This window comes from Chelon labrosus (assembly GCF_963514085.1).
Source record: "Chelon labrosus genome assembly, chromosome: 3".
NCBI classification, from domain to species: domain Eukaryota; kingdom Metazoa; phylum Chordata; class Actinopteri; order Mugiliformes; family Mugilidae; genus Chelon; species Chelon labrosus.
Genome location: NC_140339.1, coordinates 20,492,427 through 20,510,729, shown reverse-complemented (window position 1 = coordinate 20,510,729; position 18,303 = coordinate 20,492,427). Strand labels below are relative to the sequence as shown.

At 41.7% G+C, this 18,303-nt stretch overlaps 1 protein-coding gene across 8 annotated transcripts in view; it reads right to left on the bottom strand.

Moving 5' to 3' along the window:
• Positions 1–9,171, bottom strand: part of esrrga (estrogen-related receptor gamma a) — a 42,801-nt gene extending 33,630 nt beyond the window's left edge. For 2 of the 8 annotated variants that reach the window (XM_084541655.1, XM_084541658.1), the window contains exons 1-2: positions 8,561–9,171; positions 2,507–2,635 (exon numbers count right to left, since the gene is read on the bottom strand). In XM_084541655.1, the coding sequence (XP_084397781.1) occupies positions 2,507–2,635; positions 8,561–9,065 (634 nt within the window). In that variant the 5' untranslated portion in view covers positions 9,066–9,171. Of the gene's footprint in view, positions 1–2,506; positions 2,636–8,536 lie in introns of all 8 variants that reach the window. The other 6 variants (XM_084541654.1, XM_084541659.1, XM_084541657.1 and 3 more) reach the window with 5 other exon arrangements.
• Between the last annotated feature and the right edge of the window lie 9,132 nt (positions 9,172–18,303).

Below are 18,303 nucleotides of genomic sequence, written 5' to 3'. Positions count from 1 at the left end.
GCAACATTATAATGGGTTTGAGTTGTGGGTTCAATTTAAAAATAAAAATTTAAGGGGATGTTTGAGGCGTTATCGAGTGAATCAGCAAGATGCACTGCATGGCTCTGTAAAAATGACACTTAATTATTTATAATAAGCTTAAACTTCCAGCAGACTAAATCTAGGGACAAGAAGAATGTTTTGCTCCTTTATATAGGTGCTGCTAGCTTCACATTTCCCATGGGGTTCAAAAAGAATTAAAATAAGGAAATATAAGAAAATGGATGTATCAATTTTCCAAATGACCCTTATTCATATGTAGAGCGGGACCCCTTGTATTAAATTCACACCCTGCACAACAAATGGGGTGGCTGTGGTCTGTCATGTTGATGTATAGATTTGCAGGCCGAAGTGTGTGTGCATGATGTATGTGTGTGGAGCAGGGAAGCAGCGGCAACAAAAGGCTGCTGTTGGTTTGCCTGCTCAGGACAGAAACACAAACATGTGTCCCTCAGCTACAGACCCTCAAACACACTGTACCATCTTTCACAATGAAATGATTAATCTGATACTGTCATTTGTTCAGATATATATATTGCATTTAAGAGCCTAGCTTCTCACTGTTAAAAAAGTATGTACACTTATTGTATTAACAGTATAGTAATATTAAAGTATTAATACATTACACATTCATACTGGTGGCATGTCTGACTTCATAGATTAGGGTGATGTGCTTTCTGTGTTTAGTAAGAGGATGCAGTCTGAGCTGTGTAAAATGTTGGAGCTGCCAATAATACATGCCATTACACGTGTGCGTGTGTGTGTTTGTGGCCACATACACGAGACAAAACAGGAGATGAGACATAGGTTCTGCCTGTGTCAGATCGACTGGGAGAACAAACGCTAAGACAGCAGCTTGTTGGCAGTGTGTGTGTGTCTTTCTGTGAGCGTGCAGAACAGAGAGAGAGAGACAGAGGTGAGCGTCCTTTTACAGTGAAGAGAAAAAATCAGGGTTTTGGCTGTGATGAATTCTGAGACTAAGAATGAACAGTTTTTGTAATCTTCTCTTCCCTTTTAGAAGAATTGTCTGAGAAAGAATATTTGGAAGAAGTTATCAAGCTTCAGCTTAACTGAAGGATGATGACACGCTATTAAATGTTTTGGTGTGGGGTTAATTTATAATAAAGGCAGTAAACTATAGACAAATAGTTGTTGTTTTGTGGATGCAGTAATCTTATGAATTCGTAAACCCACAAAACATTTCTATTCGAAGTTGAACGTTATCAACAATTTACCTCAAACTGTTATGGCCGCACATAATAATGTCATGAGCTGGTGAAAAGCAGTAGGTATAGACGTTACAGTGCTGGCAAGAACACAGAAAACAACTAAAATAACACATCAGAAACAGTACAACAATACTGAGTGGGAGAACTGTAGGGAGAGATGAAGACAGGAATGGATGGAGGGAGGGCTGGCAGGCGTCAGCACAGGCACGCTCCCTGACCACTGTAAGGAAGGGGGCGTAGGCCAGGTCTCCCATCAATTACAACCTTGACCCTCCTCTCTTCTGCTTTCTCCCTCTCGCACACTTTCTGCTTCATTCAACCATCCTCCCCCTGCCTCCCATCCTCCCTTGGTCCCTCTCCTCTGCTCCTATAAATCAATCTCTTCTCCCTCCCTTCGCCTAGGTTTCTCCCACCTTCCCCCTCTCTGTAGACCTCTCTCTATCAGCCCTCCTCTTCATCCCTCGCCACTCCTCTCCCTCCTTTCATCGTTGGAAGTGCAGTGGGAGTAGAAAGGTCAGAGGTGGGCAGACAAGAGGGAGAGAAAGAGGCAAAAGGCAATGAGGGAGTGTGAAAATGAGAGAGTGAGTGTATTTAATCAAAGTGGTGTGGGGGCAGATAATATCTCTTGTTATTTTAGCTTTCTTCACCACTGAACAACTGCTGAGTGTCACAATTATCAAGTGATTTCTATATTTATATAATTTCTGTAAAGTAAATTGAGGACGTCGTCAGTGTCTGGACGTGGGTGTCTGTGCCTACACTGTATGTACATGCTCACACCACTATTGTATGTAACGTGTATTTGGAAGTGAAAGGTGAACACAGGGAAGAAAGGGAAGAACGCAGATCAACGTTAAGTGCGATAAGAAAAGAGACAAAAATACATAGTTGTTAACACATTAGGGTAGGAATGATGGTTATGGAAGCGATAGATCCCTAAAGGCTATATGTATAATGAGTTTAACTTTTCTTAAACATGCTACATGTAGCATTGTTAAACAACAGCAATTAACTGCCTTATTGGTGTATTTTGATATATTTAACGTAAAAATATGATATTTGAATAGATGGCAGACCAGTATATATGGTTTGTGATCTCAGACTCAGACCAGACCACATTTCCCATAAAGAATTTCTGCCTCAAATGGCTTCTTATTGTCAGTTTTGCTTAAAGATATATTTAAAGACTTTAAAATGCCACATGTAGCATAGTTAACAGAGAAAGATAAGGAAGAGACCTTTTCCCTTACCCTCCCTCAGCATGCCCACAGTCAGACACTTCATGAAGCGGCAGGCCTGGCACGACTTGCGTCTCCTCTTGGTGATCTCGCACTCGTTGGTGGCTGGACAGCTGTACTCGATGTTGCCTGCGGCACGTAGACATGTTGGTGGAGGACAGAAAGAAAAGTTTCATTTCAGATAGACACAGTACATCAGACGGATAAATAAATACATGATATTTTTAATGCAGATTGATCAGTGTACACAGAATTAAAATATTTAGTTGTATATGTAAACACAGTTCCATAAAAATTAACTCATACATTTATGAATAGGCATTAAGCTACCTTGATCTTGACTTCTGACATTTAAATGGACCATTTTTGGCATGTGAACCACCATATGTAGACAATCAATGTATTGTTTGCGAAGGGCATTATCTTTAAAAGACAGACGTAGAAGTGTATTTGTGTAGTCGTCTTCTAGAGAGAGCTTAGGATGCGTCACTTTCTGCAGTACAGGTGCCGATACTCTCTGAGCTTTACAACCCTGGCCAACGAAAACCAACACTGTAAGTGTGAGTCTATACCACTTTTGCCATCAGTCACAGTGTCTTACTGTTTTTTCTCTCTTTGTCATTTACTCGCAACTAACATACTAAATTTCCTGCAATATACACAGTGACTTATTTGTTATGCTCGCCTCTTTTACCATACTTATTTCTACATATTCCTACTTCTATGATGTCTTTTTTTATTACACATAATGGGACTGTTATTCCATTTTATTGCGCCTCTTTTATTAGTTGCCTCCTTTTTTTCAGCTTCACTTTCCTCCGTTTCTGATCATTTCATCCATGTGATACCCAGTTCAGAGAAAAGCACAGCTGTGGATTTGTTAGCTTGGTCTGTTACCGAACTGCTCAACTCGTTTCTACGTTCAGCAAGGTTTATTTATCTGTAGTATTTTCTCTTCCCCCATGCCAATCTGAGAACTACAGTACCACAGCAAGCCAATACATCTCCCACTGAAACAGAGTAAACAGTGATTACTATTGACTGCCGTTGTGGAGAGGATGTTTTCTCATTACTGGGCTGATTAAGGGGCTAGTTTGGTGGGAAAGGGCTAAATGCATTTCTTAATGGGTAACAAGACACCCATTAATTGGCCTTGTTAGTTAAAGTAAAGGCTAAACATGCTAAATGCTAAGGGAGCCCATACTGTCTAATGGACACTACTAATGGGACTAGTTAGCCTAGCTCTACATGCTGATGATACAGGGGGACCAATTAAGTAATTTAGAGGAACACTTACCTAGCATTAAGGCTAAATGTGCTAATGACACAGAATCACCATTGGTTAATGGGTAGTCAGTAAAAGGCTTCGATGATATTTAAAGGAAACAGGCAAGCCTTGCTAAATGGGTAACCACGGTAAAGAGCCACTTAAGAGGTGGACGGCACTGAGGCTAAATACGCTAAACCTTCATTGAGACTGTCGGCAGCCATATATGCTGAGTGCTTGGACGGAAGTGAGTTAATATTATCAGCTGATTGATGTGACACCAATGGCAGCATTTGTGAAACTTCCATATCCAGTATATCACCTCAGTAGTCCCAACTGCAGGTTCAGTGGACTTTAACAAAACTGTAACATGTTTGTGTAAAAGGAACTTGATGTTACAAACTGATTTAAATGTATTCAAAGATGCTGACATTAAGGCCAACACATCACTGGGTGTGCTATGGATATACAGTATGTGTGTCACCTGGCTGCAAAACTCTTTGTATGCTCAGACACAGACATAAACATCCCTCAGAGCGGGGTTACAGGGCAGGAATTAGAAGAGAAGGGTTTATATCAGAATCGCATAGTTCTCTGTGCATACGTGTCTTTGTGTGTCTTATTGTGCACTGGGGTAAGCTTAGACCGAAGAGGTTCTTGGAGGCTCCTGTGTATAAGATGTGGGTTTGTATGCGTATGTGTTTGTGAAAGTGGGGGATATGTGAGGGCCTCAAATCCCCTGCAATCTCCTTTGAGATGTGTGTGTGTCCACCTGCTGCATGACAATTGACCACTATTGCATGGTGCAATATGAATGTAATAAAAGTATATAAGTGTGTTTTGTCCTGCCATCCTCTGTGTTGTGTCTGTTTGCCTCTCCTTATGGTATACCTATATCCTCCCCTCTCTCATACACTTTTTTTGTGTTAGTGCATAGGCTTTTTATTAGACACTTTTAACTGGAGAGCCACAAAAATATAGGTAGAGACCAGGACAGGTGTGGTAAAGCAAGGCTCTGCATTTCAGTCTGACACACTGCAACTGCTGCACATAGGATGCTCTCATACAAGGAACCCATGACCTCTCTACATCAGAAAAAATCTGTTTTTGTGTATTTAACTGCTTAACTATTGAAAATTTTATTTATATAGAAACACCAAAGTCAATGTGAGCAGCTTTGTTCATAGTGCTTTAACAATGACTTGGTCCCACCTACCACTTTCACTGCATCTTTCATTTATTCATTTGCTCTACATCACTATCACAGTTCCCATATTCCTCTTTCCCGCTCTCTTCCACTTTTTTTTAATCACTCTTGCTGCCTCACTCTTTCCATCTCATCGCACTATACCTCCCTCTACCATAGTTTGCCCTCCTCTTCACTCCCCTTTATCCCCCCCTCTCAATAAGGGAGTGATAGATGCAGGTTGTCAGGTGTCGCTGGACTGACGCCACAGAAACAGCAGCTGCCAAAGCCACTTCCTCCACCCAGTGACACACACATACACAACCACATTGGCACACACATGCCACTAATTCCTTCCTACATCCATGTGCCCAGTCCTTCCTTCCCCTTTTCCCTGCCTTTCTCTCATTCCTTGTCTCAAATTATTGTTTATCTGCTCCTCTCCTCTCCTCTCCTCTCCTCTCCGTCCAGCTGGAGGTGTTTTTTTGGTGATTACCTGCGGTTTTATTGGCTAATGGGTTGAAACATACCAATATGTCTGCCGCTGCCCATCTGAGGCTGGCCATGCTTTCCTGCCAGGACACACACCCCAACACACAACCACGCATAAACGGGAATATGTGCACAGACGTGCACATAAACTTGTGCTCATTTACATTTGAATGAACACACGCCCACACACAGACACCTAACATCCACACTGTCTGCAGATGAGCTGGCTGTGTGAGGTAGCCAAAAATAATGTCATGACCCATTTGTTCCAGTGGATCCAAGAAGGCTCAGTCTGCATCCAAACAAACATTAACAGTGCTACTGTAGCACAAACATAAAGAACAGAAACTGAAATCTGTTCCTAACAATACAATGCGGGAGGAGATTTTGTTTTCTACTTGGAAAATGTCCTGGCATGAATTAATCAAACCACACCGTTAACAAAATGTACATGTGTCCCAATAATTTTAAACAAAAATGTAAAATAAGAGTGGTTGAAGTTAAGTCAACTAAACCAGTAAGGCATGGATGAGGATACTTCCATTTTTAAAGTATTTCCATTTGAGCAGGTTTTTAATACAGACTCCATCTTTTACTTCATTAAAATTATGCATTTCATTACAGCGGAAGGCTGGATTACAAACACAGTGGAATTGAAGACTTGAGAGAGAGGGACAGAGCTTTAAAGCTATCCAAGGTCATACTCAAAAGAGGTTCCTCTGTTATCACAGCATGATATCCATATGTTTTCTGGGGTAATGTATTAAATCTGTGAGTGTGTCCTAACCTACATAACCTTTAACAAGTACTCTAAATGAAAAGAGACATGTGGAATTGGTCAACTATATGACACTGCTGCCATGACAGATGAATCAGGGGTTTAACCTATACACAGAATGATTACAAGGTCATGTGTGTGGTTGTGTATTGTGTGTCGGTGTCTATGTTTGAATGTGCTTCTCTGAGTTTTTGTTGGTGTGTGTGTGTGTGTGTGTGCGTGAGTGTGTCTCTGCCTTTATCTCTGCATGCGTGTGCTCCAATCTATTTGTCGGGATTGCACCGTGTCCTGATCTCATCCCACAATAAACACATACAGGTCATCTCTAGGTAGTGGTGACCATCTAGTGAATGTAAGACTTCCACCCCCGCCCTGCACATCTTCCTGTCTGTCTCTGGGGCTTTACTGGAAAAGCTGCTTATCGGAGCCAAAAGAAAGCAGCGACAGATAGGTGGATGGATGGAAAGGCAGATAGATGAATCCTGTCTGATATGACTGACTGACTGACTGACTCAATGGATCGATGACGGCTGGCTGGCTGACTGGTAGCTTGGTTATTGCAGTGCCAGGCTGACTGACAAGAGGGCTGCCCTGCTGACTGATGGACCCTATTAGCTATTTAAAAAGGAAAAAAAAAAAAGAAAATTGGAGCAAATCATAAAAGATTATTACTCAAACACAAAATCTTTAAAGGTTTATCACTCACTGACAGACCCTCTGTCAACAGTCAAAAGTGTCATGATGCTCCTAATATAAAATATAAAATATAAAAACCTGTCCCTGATTACCCAAACTTTAACTACTTTGAGAACCTAAGACTAAATGGTAAGCCTGGTGTACTCTGTGTCAACAAACTCTATAAATACATCCAACCAATAATGCATCGATCCATACAACATGTGTTTGTAGCCATCATATTCCTCTGTGCCACAGACATACAGCCTGCAAAATAAATTATAAAATACCATATGGAGTGTGCCACATGATTTGGCATTTTGTTTCTTTAAGATCAACATGTGCACTGTAGTTTTCTTCTTGTCCAGATAAACAATCTTAGTTACTACTTAATATAGGGTAAAAGTGTATATATTTCTGACCGGCTTTTAAACCAGCCTGAGTAGGAAAGGATTGATAGCACACTGTTGGATTCTGTGCTTTGGTGGACAACATTTGTTTTCTTGGAATCTAGAATGTCACCAAGTTCATTCTTAACTCTTTATCTGTAATGTCGTTCTGTTATAGAGGTCACGTAACTGAATGTAATCATCAATTGAGTTGTGCAATTTATGTGACATGAACAAATGTCTTTCGAGCTGGTTTGCTTTACGACAAACTGGTTGCCAGACTACCTTATACTGTATATGTAATCAAAGACATAATGGCGATCAAGCTAAGAGCTCAGTATTAATTGAAAATCCACACAATCTGTAGAGTACAGTTCAAATACCTGTGTACTTCCTGGACTACTTCAAGCCCTAACAAGAGATGAGCAAAGGATTACTGAGCCTAATTCCTGGTACTCTTCTCATCATGTGGATTATTGCTCTATCCGTTCTCTCCTCTACCCCGTAACCTAAACTCCTGACACTTAGACATGACCCCTGACCTTCATCTGACACTGCGTTATCTTCTAGACAACAGGCTTACAGCTAACGCTCTTCCTGCGAAGCCTAAGCAGCCAGATCTGGAAACGCAAACACTACCAGGAAATTATTCTTTGCTGTTGACGAAGGAGAGGTCAAGGTTGAAGGTGAACGTGGTGGAGGTGGTGTCTGGGAGCTGGTGCATATATGTGCACTTGATTGAATGTCTGTATGTGAGTGTGTGTGTATGTGAAAGCATGACAGAAATAGAAACTGTGAAGGAGAGAAAAAAAAAAAATAGACGTGTGGCTGTCCTGGTGGCTCACTTAGCAGAAAGAGGAGGAGACGTGTACCTTATAAAAATCTGGGTTTACATCTGGCCCGGAGCTATCATCATATGTCCTGGATTTAGCTCAGGTGTATGTGCATGTGTGAGAGAGGTCATTTCAGAGTGTGTGTGTGTGTGAGAAAACAATTATAAACGGTTATTTCAACACATTTAGGTTTTAGGTGCTATATGTGCAGGATTGCTCTCAAAGGTCGTACCTTTAAAGGAACATATTTGGTTCAATATGTAGAGAACTATGCATACCTTTAACTTGGTGAAAACACGTCTACTAAAACAGTATTAGAGCAAATCAGAAAGAGAGGACACATAGAACACAACCAGAGACAAGACATGGACAGAAATGCAGACAGGAAAACAATGTGACAATTAATAAACACAAAGTCAAAAATGGGAGCCAACCTTGAATGGTGCGTTTGAAGAAAGCCTTGCAGGCCTCACAGGACGCCACTCCATAGTGGTACCCTGACGCAATGTCCCCGCACACCAGACACAACCTCTTGGGCATTGAATTCAACATGTACTCGCACTTAATCTGCGAATCTTCCCCAATTGTTGATGAACAGTCCTCGTAGCGCTTTGAAACTGGGCCACCAGCGGGCCCCAGGGGTCCTGCGTTGGAGCCATAAAGGCTTGGGGAGTCTAGGCCGTTGGGGTGGCCGTTCATCGTGGACGAATATGAGCCTGAGGCGTCACTGGAGCCACCGGGGGAGTGATGGTTTAGACTGTCAGTCAGGGAGGCAGGACTAGACGGCTCAGTCTTTATATAAGAGGACGGACAATTGGACTCAAGGTGGCGCTCCTTACTGGACATTCTGCAGAGAAGCCTGTGGTAGTGAGACAGGGACAAATAGAAGAAGAAGAGAGAGAAAAGTATTACAATAAAGTGTATATGACGAATATTCATGAAGAAAAGAAAGGTAGCCAACAGAGGGAAACTGGTTTGAGAAGAGGGAAAGACAGAATGATACAGTCTGTTTTCATTTTTATAGCAATCGTTGTTCTAATGTCACATTTTCTCACTTTTGTTGTAGATTTATTTATTTTTTAATCACAAAAAGAGTAGTTCATACAGGAACCGTGTGGTTAACAGTAGTGGAGAGGTATCTGTAGTACCACACAGTCACACAAACACATTCCCAGGCTTGGGGCCGAGGTCATCCGTCACTCTCCAGTCAATAACAGCTTGTTCTACATGAAGGTAATCAGTAAGCAGCCCCTCTGCTGCTCAATCATCCCAAAGACAGCCCACATACACAGAGACACAGATTCATACATGGTCATATTCAAGCACACCAATCGAGGCAGAGCAAGTCAGCCATGCAAAATAAAATGAATTATTTTCATTTTAAACTAAATTTTAATCTGTGTCTAAGTATCACTGTAGTCCTCTAGTCCCATCTTGTTCCGCTTCTCTCTTCCTAGAGTATATTCTGCCTCCTTTCCTTTCTCCCTCTCTCCTCTCCTGCTTCTCCTTCTTCCTCTCCCTAAGGAGGCTGGCTGGTGTCTTGTTAATGGCAGTTGTAATTAACAGCTATCTTCTCTCTGTCTGTATCTCTCCATCCTTCCCTTTGTCTACCTTACTATCTATCTGCCCGTCTCCCTATCACTTCCTATTCACGGGCATCTCTCTCTCTCTCTCTCTCTCTCTCTCTTTCTGTCTCTCTGCCCACTCTCTCTTTCTCTTCCACTACACATTACTACTCCCTGCCCCTCTAACCCTGCCCTCCCTCTCTTCTCTCTCTTTTCATTGTTAAAGGCAGAAAGCACAAAAGGGGTTTTTAATTAAGGCAGGATGCTGCTAAACGAGGGGCTTCTAAAGTCCAGTCGGCCTGTAAAAGATCCCCGTTCTACAGGGACCCATAAAACACAGGCAGTGCCTTGACGGAGAACGGAGAGCTGGTGAGGGAGAGAAGAATGGATACAGACAAGAAAACAGGTAGGCACACGGCTAAAGCAAAACGAGAAAGAAGAGTTTGCCAAGCTAACGGTTGATGACGGACTAATCAGGATCAGATTGTTTGGTTTTTAATACACAGCAGAATTTAATGTGTTGGATTGTAAAGAAAACCGTCATCTTCCTGCTTCCTGCGAAACAATGAAGTAAAAAACACTCTTCCCAAACATGCTGTGCAGTTTTTGAGTAGATTTTTCCTTTCATAAAGTGACATGACATTTATGATGTAAAATACTTTGGCCTTTTTCACCCTTTTCATCATATATTTTATTCCCTCCACCTCTTCTTCCCTCCCCTCCCCGCGGGTTCGTCTAATTCAGGGACTCCATTAATCGTGGCTTTGTGGTATTCACCAATGTCTATAAATCCATTTATCTGATGCTAAGGTGGGCATTTAGTTTGGAATGAGAGGGACGCTGTGAGAGAGGCTTGGACACAAATCAGGAAAGAGGAAAAGCGGTAAAAAAAAAAAAAAAAGGACACGGAGGAGGTCGATATAGAAGAAGAGAAAGAAACACATGTGAGCGAAGTAGGAAATAAATGCAAATGTGGGAAAGAGTGATGGGAAGGAAAGAGATCACACAGGGTTGTCTATGTTCCAACAGAGGGAGAGAAAACACAGAGGCAAAAGAAAGAGAGTAGACCCATTTAAGTAGATGATGTGATGGTGATGATTTAATCTCTCCTTTTTCACTCTTTATGCTCTTTTGTGCCCCCTCCTTTCGACCGTCAATCCCTCTGAGTACCATTAAGTGAAAGAGTTTAAGTGCCAAAAGATCTCAGGCGCTTTTTTCCTTCTCTCTCAAATTCTCATCTATCTTTCTTTCCATTCTCCATCTCTTTTCCTCCGTCGTGTCTTTTTCTCCCTCTCTCACATCTCTCCGCCGCGCTCTCCCGCGCTCTGCTTATAAATGAAAAATAATGGCAGTCGAAGGGGGAGGAATAAAAAGAATAAAAAAAAAAAAAAAGAAGACATGCGTGCAGAGGAGAGGAGTAGAGGAAAGAAGATTAAGAAATCACAGCCAGTGCGCTGCGCCGAGCGAGAGGTTGAATGCATTTATGTATGTATGTTATCAGTATAATTATGGTGCTATGTAGCGACGGCTCAGTGCTGAAAGAGCAGTCTTATTGTGCCTGTCTGCTCTTCAGATGAGTGTGAAGAGAGAAGGAAAGGGTTGGGTCTCTCTCTCTTTTTTTTAACTCATTATTATTTTAAGGTGCTGAAAGAAATCTATATAAAGCTGAAAAGGCTTATACATGTTTCTTTTTCCTTTTGTATGTTCACATGCACTCAAAGGTGTGATTATTACAATGAAACACAAAAAAAGCGAAATAATCAGATTTTAGTATTAGCTGTTTTGCTTGATTCTGTTGCAGAAAGGGGCTTTGAAATTAATTTTCGTCATGCCGTGTACATTTGGGTGAGCTTCACTGGAAGAGCGGCACACTCCTAAAAAGTCAAGTAAGTACCTAATAAGTTTACTGTTGTGTTTGCAATGGATTATGTAGAACACAGGTATCAATCAATCATCACCCAAATTTTGGACAGAAACTCTCTGAAGAAAATGGATAGTGGCCCAATGTTGGTTTGTCACATACATCAAACAGCACAGTGGTGCAGTGTATTCCCTGTGCCTGTGTAGCTTTTCTCTTGGTTCCTCCCACGGTTCAAAGACATGTTAGGTTAACTGGGGATCCTAAATTGGACATAGGTGTGGATGTGAGTGTGAATGGTTGTCTGTCTCTCTGTGTTAGCCCTGCGATAGACTGGAGACCTGTCCAGGGTGTACCCTGCCTCTCACCCAATGACAGCTGGGATAGGCTCCCCCCCCCACCCCCACGACCCTTCAGAGGACAAGCGGTTACAGAAGATGAATGAAAGAAAGAAAAGCAAGTAACATCACAAGTCCAAAACACATTTTTCTTGGAAGTGGCAAACCTTTTCTAGGTTAAGTATAGTATAGTAAGATAAGTATATAAATAACAAAAAATAAATCCACTGAGAGTCAGAGTGAATCTTTAGCAGTGACGACTCATCGCTGCGTCATTAAGTTTTACAGGTATCACATAGTGAAATTGACCATTCAGTACAGACAGAGTTTGTGATCTTCAGTGTGGCAAAAAGTGGCTGTTTGGTTCCTGCAGACATCAAATATTCAGCAGACCTTTTTACCTATGTCTTACTGAGGGATCTACATGCACACACACACACACCCAACAGAAAGATTACCACCTTTGCTTGTCTCCATTTCCAAGTCGATCCCTGTCATCTTCTCTTTCTCTCAATTCCTATTTCTTCTTTTCAATTGTCACTTCTTGAAGGAAAGCACAGTGACTCATGAAAGAGAGATAAATATGTGGGGGAACAGAAAGAGAGAGAGAGAGAGAGAGAGAGAGAGAGAGAGAGAGAGAGAGAGAGAGAGAGAGAGAGCAAAAGGAAAAAACAGAATAATGGTATAAAAGAAAGAAACTGAGGAATAATAGAAAGAAAGTAGTTTTTTTGTCTGTGTATTTTGAAGGAAGGTGGGCCACTTTGATATGACAAGCTGTCATTAGAGCGGTGGGCTGATGCAGTGGCCTGACAACTGGCAGGGACAAACGTACAATCATCGTATTAGAGCAACTACTCTCTGCCTCACTCTGTGTCTCTGCGCTGTTTGCTGTGCTCTCCTCCAGTCTGCTTTTCTCTTTGCACTCGTGCTCTTTTATTATATACAATCTTTGTACAACTGCTTCGCTAGATGGCAGCCATAAACACAAACCAATCTTCAAACAACTCCAAACTGTTCCTCTAACAACTTGAAGAGAAGAGAAGACCCGATGGGCTACAGTGAAAATTGTATATTTTATTCTAAAAATGAAAATTTCTTTCAAACTGTATTGCAGACTGTATTTGACTCCTCCTTGACCAAGTTTACCGCCTGCAGGTTTAGAACAATGAAGCCTTTTACTGCCCCTTTTAATATATTTTTTAAAACCAAAATCCTAAATAAAACACACAAAATGAGGATAGAGGAGTAAGAGGGGAGACAAAAAACTGAGAAGAAGGAGAAGTGGTTGCAACAGAGACAGAGAAGTGCTGACAATGTAGCTACCACGGGTTGGCTAATACCTTTCCATCACACCAAGCATTGTGCTCTCAATGCTGATAAGAACACACAGTCCAATAAGCAAAAAGAAAAAGAGAGAGAGAAAACCTTACACAATTCTATCTCGATGATGGCGGCAATGCTTTGGGAGGGAGAGAAAGTGAAGGAAGGATGGGGGGCATAAAAGAAAATACATTGAATTAAAGAACAGACTAAGGAGGGGAATAGGAGCAAACTGCATTTACATTTCCATAGTGGAATAAATAGAATGATTTCATCAATAAACTGAATTGCTTTTTCAGGCCTCACACTCCTCTGTCATTGTATTTCTTTCTTTGCTCTGTTTCTCTCTCCATTTAAAACTGTCTCCTATCTGTGGAGGGTTGTTGAACTGCTTGTCAGCTTGGGAGTCTGATACAGAAGTGAGTGTAACACACAAGCACACGTCGGTTCAAAAGAAGCATGCTACTGCTGTAGCTTTTAAACACTGACAACAAGAACACACTTGATTTCTCTGGTGGTTGGATTCATACACACACACACACGCACAGTATTTTGAGTAAATGTTAATTGCACGTGTGTTTTTATACGTTTATTGTGTGTAACATGACTTTTTTTAAAGGCAGAGAAGTGGAGCTCAGGAGGAAAAAAAAATAAGTTGTGGGTTTCGGTGTGTGGCTGAGTTTACAGAATCACAGTGTGTCGATGATTATAGTTGTTTTCAGGGACGAAATAGAATAAAATAAAAAATAAAAACTCCAGCAGCGACAGTCAATCTGAACCACTCTCCCTCCTACTGGGCTCTCTCTCGCCCTCTCTTCTCTACACTCTCAGGGTCTTCTCTCTCTCTCTCTCTCTCTCTCTCTGTGTCGTCGTTTCTACTTCTCACACACAAACACCCTCTATCATTGCTTCTCTATCTCTCTCGCTCGTGCATCCACACCAGTCTCTCTCACACACACACACACACTACCTTACACCCCACTCACACACACACCAGGGAGCAGATCAATTGTTACAGTGTTAGTCGGGCAGGAAACCTGTAATTCACTTCATTGGCTGCAGAATAAACCCCTGATTACATACAATCAATGTGATAATGGCTAAAACACATTCTGCCCAATGGGCTGTTGGGCTGTAAAGACTAGCAGAGGAAGGGAAATGTGAGCGTGTGTGTCTATATTCCTGAGTGTCTGTGGCTGCGTGTGTGAGAGCTGAGACGCTATGCCTCCTTCTAGGTATGAATCTTAATGTGACAAATGCGGACACACTGTCCACATACAGTTCACAAACACACACACACACAGGTGTGAAATGAATTGGGTAACACTTACAGGGACACACTAGTGGAGCTAAAGCTGTTTAGACGTATCCCGGGGTTTATAAAGTTTACACACACTCTAGATGTGAATGGGTAAACAGTGGGAGGCAGCACATGAAGGGCAGCCAAACACTATTGATTAAGAATTATGTGTTTTCAAACTGCAAACTAGTCAGGAGCATCATGTTGAGTCTGGTGATATCAATACTTGTCATGTGTCTTGTCATTAAAGCGGTTTTAGGTTCTCCTCTTTGGTTTGTTTCTTGTCTATTCCTGTGTTTAATTCTTTTTTTCCTTTTTCTCTCCAAGTCCTATACAGTCTGTTTAAAGCACGTCTTAGATTTTAGACTCCGGCAGTGATGGTGTAGTTATTTAAGTGAAATGATATGAAGAGGGTGAACATGTTCAGGGCAAACATGTAAGGCAGCGCACCACTCACCCTGTGTGTGTGTGTGTGTGTGTGTGTGAGTGTGTGTCAGATGGGAATCTTGATGATTTAGGTCATTTTCTTGCGGAGCACTAGCTGATAAGTGTGTTGCTGCCAGGCACTATCTTTGTCACCATGTCTCTCTCTCGCTTTCCTTACCTCTCTCTTTGCCGCTCTTTCTCCGTTCTGTCTCCTTTATCTGCTGTGTGTCATTGTGTTTGTAAGGGTGGTTGTCTACTGTGAGAACAGTGCTTCACATCTCTAAAACAGCACATGCACTGTTAACTACATTAAATATTTATTTGCTTAACAAATGCATACATTACAGCGGAAATTTGATTTCTATTTCTCTGAAGCAATCTAAAATGCATGGCATGTACTTGTAGTGACCTCCAGCCTTTTACTGGAAAGGCTAAATAGTGGAAATCAATGAAATTACTGAATGCATCCTCTAGTTTGGTAAACCTTTTCTAGAAGACACTGGATGTGGAAAATTACTAATCCTCTGTTTATGAAGCTATTTTAGTTGATTAAAAGCTATGCACCACACATCTGATGCAGTTGAACAGCAGTCAAACTGCTTGTTCACGCGATATTGGCGAGAAGTGTTTGTGCAGGAGTATAAAGGATATAAATTGTAGGCTGGCTCCTTTACAACGGAAAGGTCATTGATCAAGGTTAGTGTTCTTCTCTCTTTCTGCGTATGTGTGTGTGTGGATTAGCAACGTTATCGCTTAGCATTAGGTGTGCAACAGCCCTTCCAAACATTTACTGACACCTGCCGCTTGTCGCCAACACGCATGCATCGTAACACACACCCGGACACACATATGCACACACTTGGCCATTTATGTACAGTGAACTGTACAGCTCTGCCGCTCTTTCTCTCATACAGGGGCAGACAGAGACCTGGGCAAGGTGCCGTATCAAATGAAATTGCGGAGAAGTATGATAAAAAAAACAAAATATCCCCCATCGGATTAAAAGCACATTTTATTAAGCAGATGGTGAAAGAGGATTTCCACTCTAGTAAATATGACAGGGCTTTCAAATGTGACACGGGAGGCAGGGAGAGGGGAGGGGAGGGGAGGAAGAGGGAAAGAGTCAAGGAGGGAATGGGGAAAGGAGCGCAATGCTGCAAAAGAGTGTGTGTGTGTGTGTGTGTGCGTCAAGTAAAATGTTACTCGATCTGAGAGAATGAGGAGAAAATGTGGGAAAAATAGGAAAACGAAAGGCAGGAGAGGACAGGAGAGGAAAAGAGGAAGAGAGGAGGGGGTAGGAGACACAAGTGAGCACAGCGTCAATGCTGCATTCTTTAAGCAGATCAGATTTGGGGAAATTGGGCTGTCACTACAGGATTGTGATGATTTACACCTATCCATCACAGGGAGAGGGAGGGAAGCAGAGCTAGAGTATGTACAATAATGCACAGCAGCAGTAAAAATGGAGGAGATCCATCCTAAACAGGAGCCATTCAGGGCTTAGTTTTCAATTTTCAATTCAACAAATATTACATTGTAAATATTACTAATACTTACTGAAATGGCTAAATACAATACAGTCAGTTCCTGACTATATGATTACATGAACTGACTTGTATTGAAATGTATTTAATAATAATCTGAAAGCCAGATTCAGCCCAGTGTAAACGCGTTTCACAATTGCACATTTTGACCCGCCACAAGCTGCTGTTGACACTCTCCTCCTCAGCTTCCTCGGCTGATCTTCCCTCGCTTTCCCCACATACCCTCCTTCCTCCCCCTCTCTCCCTCCCCTCGCTGCTGGCTGATGCACCTTACAGCCTCGCTCCTGGACCATCTGTTAGGGAATCTAATTCACATCCAGTCATAATCAGGTTTGCTGGAGTGCCCACTGTCTCTGCCCATCGCTGTCTCGCTGTCCGTCCCTGCCCGCTTCGTTCCGTCCGATTTCTATTCTGCCTTTGATTGTCAGTTGTTACCGTTTTCTATTTTTCTTCTCTCTCTCCTTTGTGTTGTTACAGGGTCAGTCCGTCTCAGTTTGATTTTGTGTATTTGGACAATTCAGCAGCATCTCCCTCCTTACTTTCCCGTCCTTATCCCTTCTCATTCACAGTCACGGAGACATTTTTTACAATTTTAAATCGTATGACAGTATTGATAATCAGTCAACATTAAGTGATTGTCTTTGCGGTGTTACCTTCACTTCCACATGATTTAAATGTTCGTCCTAAACTTTCCTAAAACTCATCACCTTTAAAATTGCGAATGACACAGATTTAAATGCCATTTCAGCAGTTTGATACTAAAATGAATCTACGAGCTTCAAACGAAGGAACGCGGAGCTGCATTTACAGCGGATCCTAACTGTGTATATTTATGCGAGAGTACATGCGCGGGAATAAGGAGAGCCGAGGTGAAGGCGGGGTGGAAGTTAATGAGAGGTGAGTGTCTGAAACCCTCTACCTCTTTTTCTCTCTCTCCCTCTCTCTCTGCTCCTGCAGTAATCCTCTTCTATAAATCTGCAATCCAATCAGCGTTGTCCACACTTACACACACACCCATACACACACACACACACAGAGCTGTTGGGAGGCCCATCTGTGTGTTAAGGCAATCTGCTTTATCATTATGATTACATTGGGCTCAGTTTACAGCAAAGTGTGTGTGTGTGTGTATTCAAGCGCACCCTCGCCGCCTGACATTAATCACATTCCCATGGTTTGATGGCCTAAATAAAAAGAGGAATAATATTGTTGCTGTCCAATGAAAGCTGCACATGTCCAAGAACACATTAGGAATTTCTTCACAATTTAGAAAAGTTTTGACCTGAGAAAAGGCTCCAGGAAATGAAGCAAATGAAATGTTTCATGTTGTCTTATATAAAACGGTTACAGCTTTGATTTTACGAGAGCTTTGTAATATCAAAAGGGAATGTCATTCTTTGTAGTAAGATAAAAATACTGTTAGGAATCTATAATAATTTAAATGCAGTTTTGTAATATTTGAAGTATGTATATACATATATACTGTTTAACGATAATGGGAATTGTATGTTTTCTCCTTTCTTGTGTGTTTGTGCTTGAGAGAGAGAGAGAGTATGTGTGTCTAAATCGTGACTAAATCCTATCATCGCAGTTGGAGGTCAGATATCCTGAGGAAGTGTTCATGTGATCTCATACAGCAGGTGTGTGTGAAAATGTGCTTCTTCTACTGTGTGTGTGTGGGAAACAAATGCATGTGAGTGGAGCTAAAGGCTGAAAGGGACGTTTTACCTTCATCGCTACCATTTACTTGTCTTTAAAGACTTTTTTTTAAGGAGTGGGCCTTTCTTGCTGAAGACAGATTGGTTTGTGACAGTTGTAAATGATAT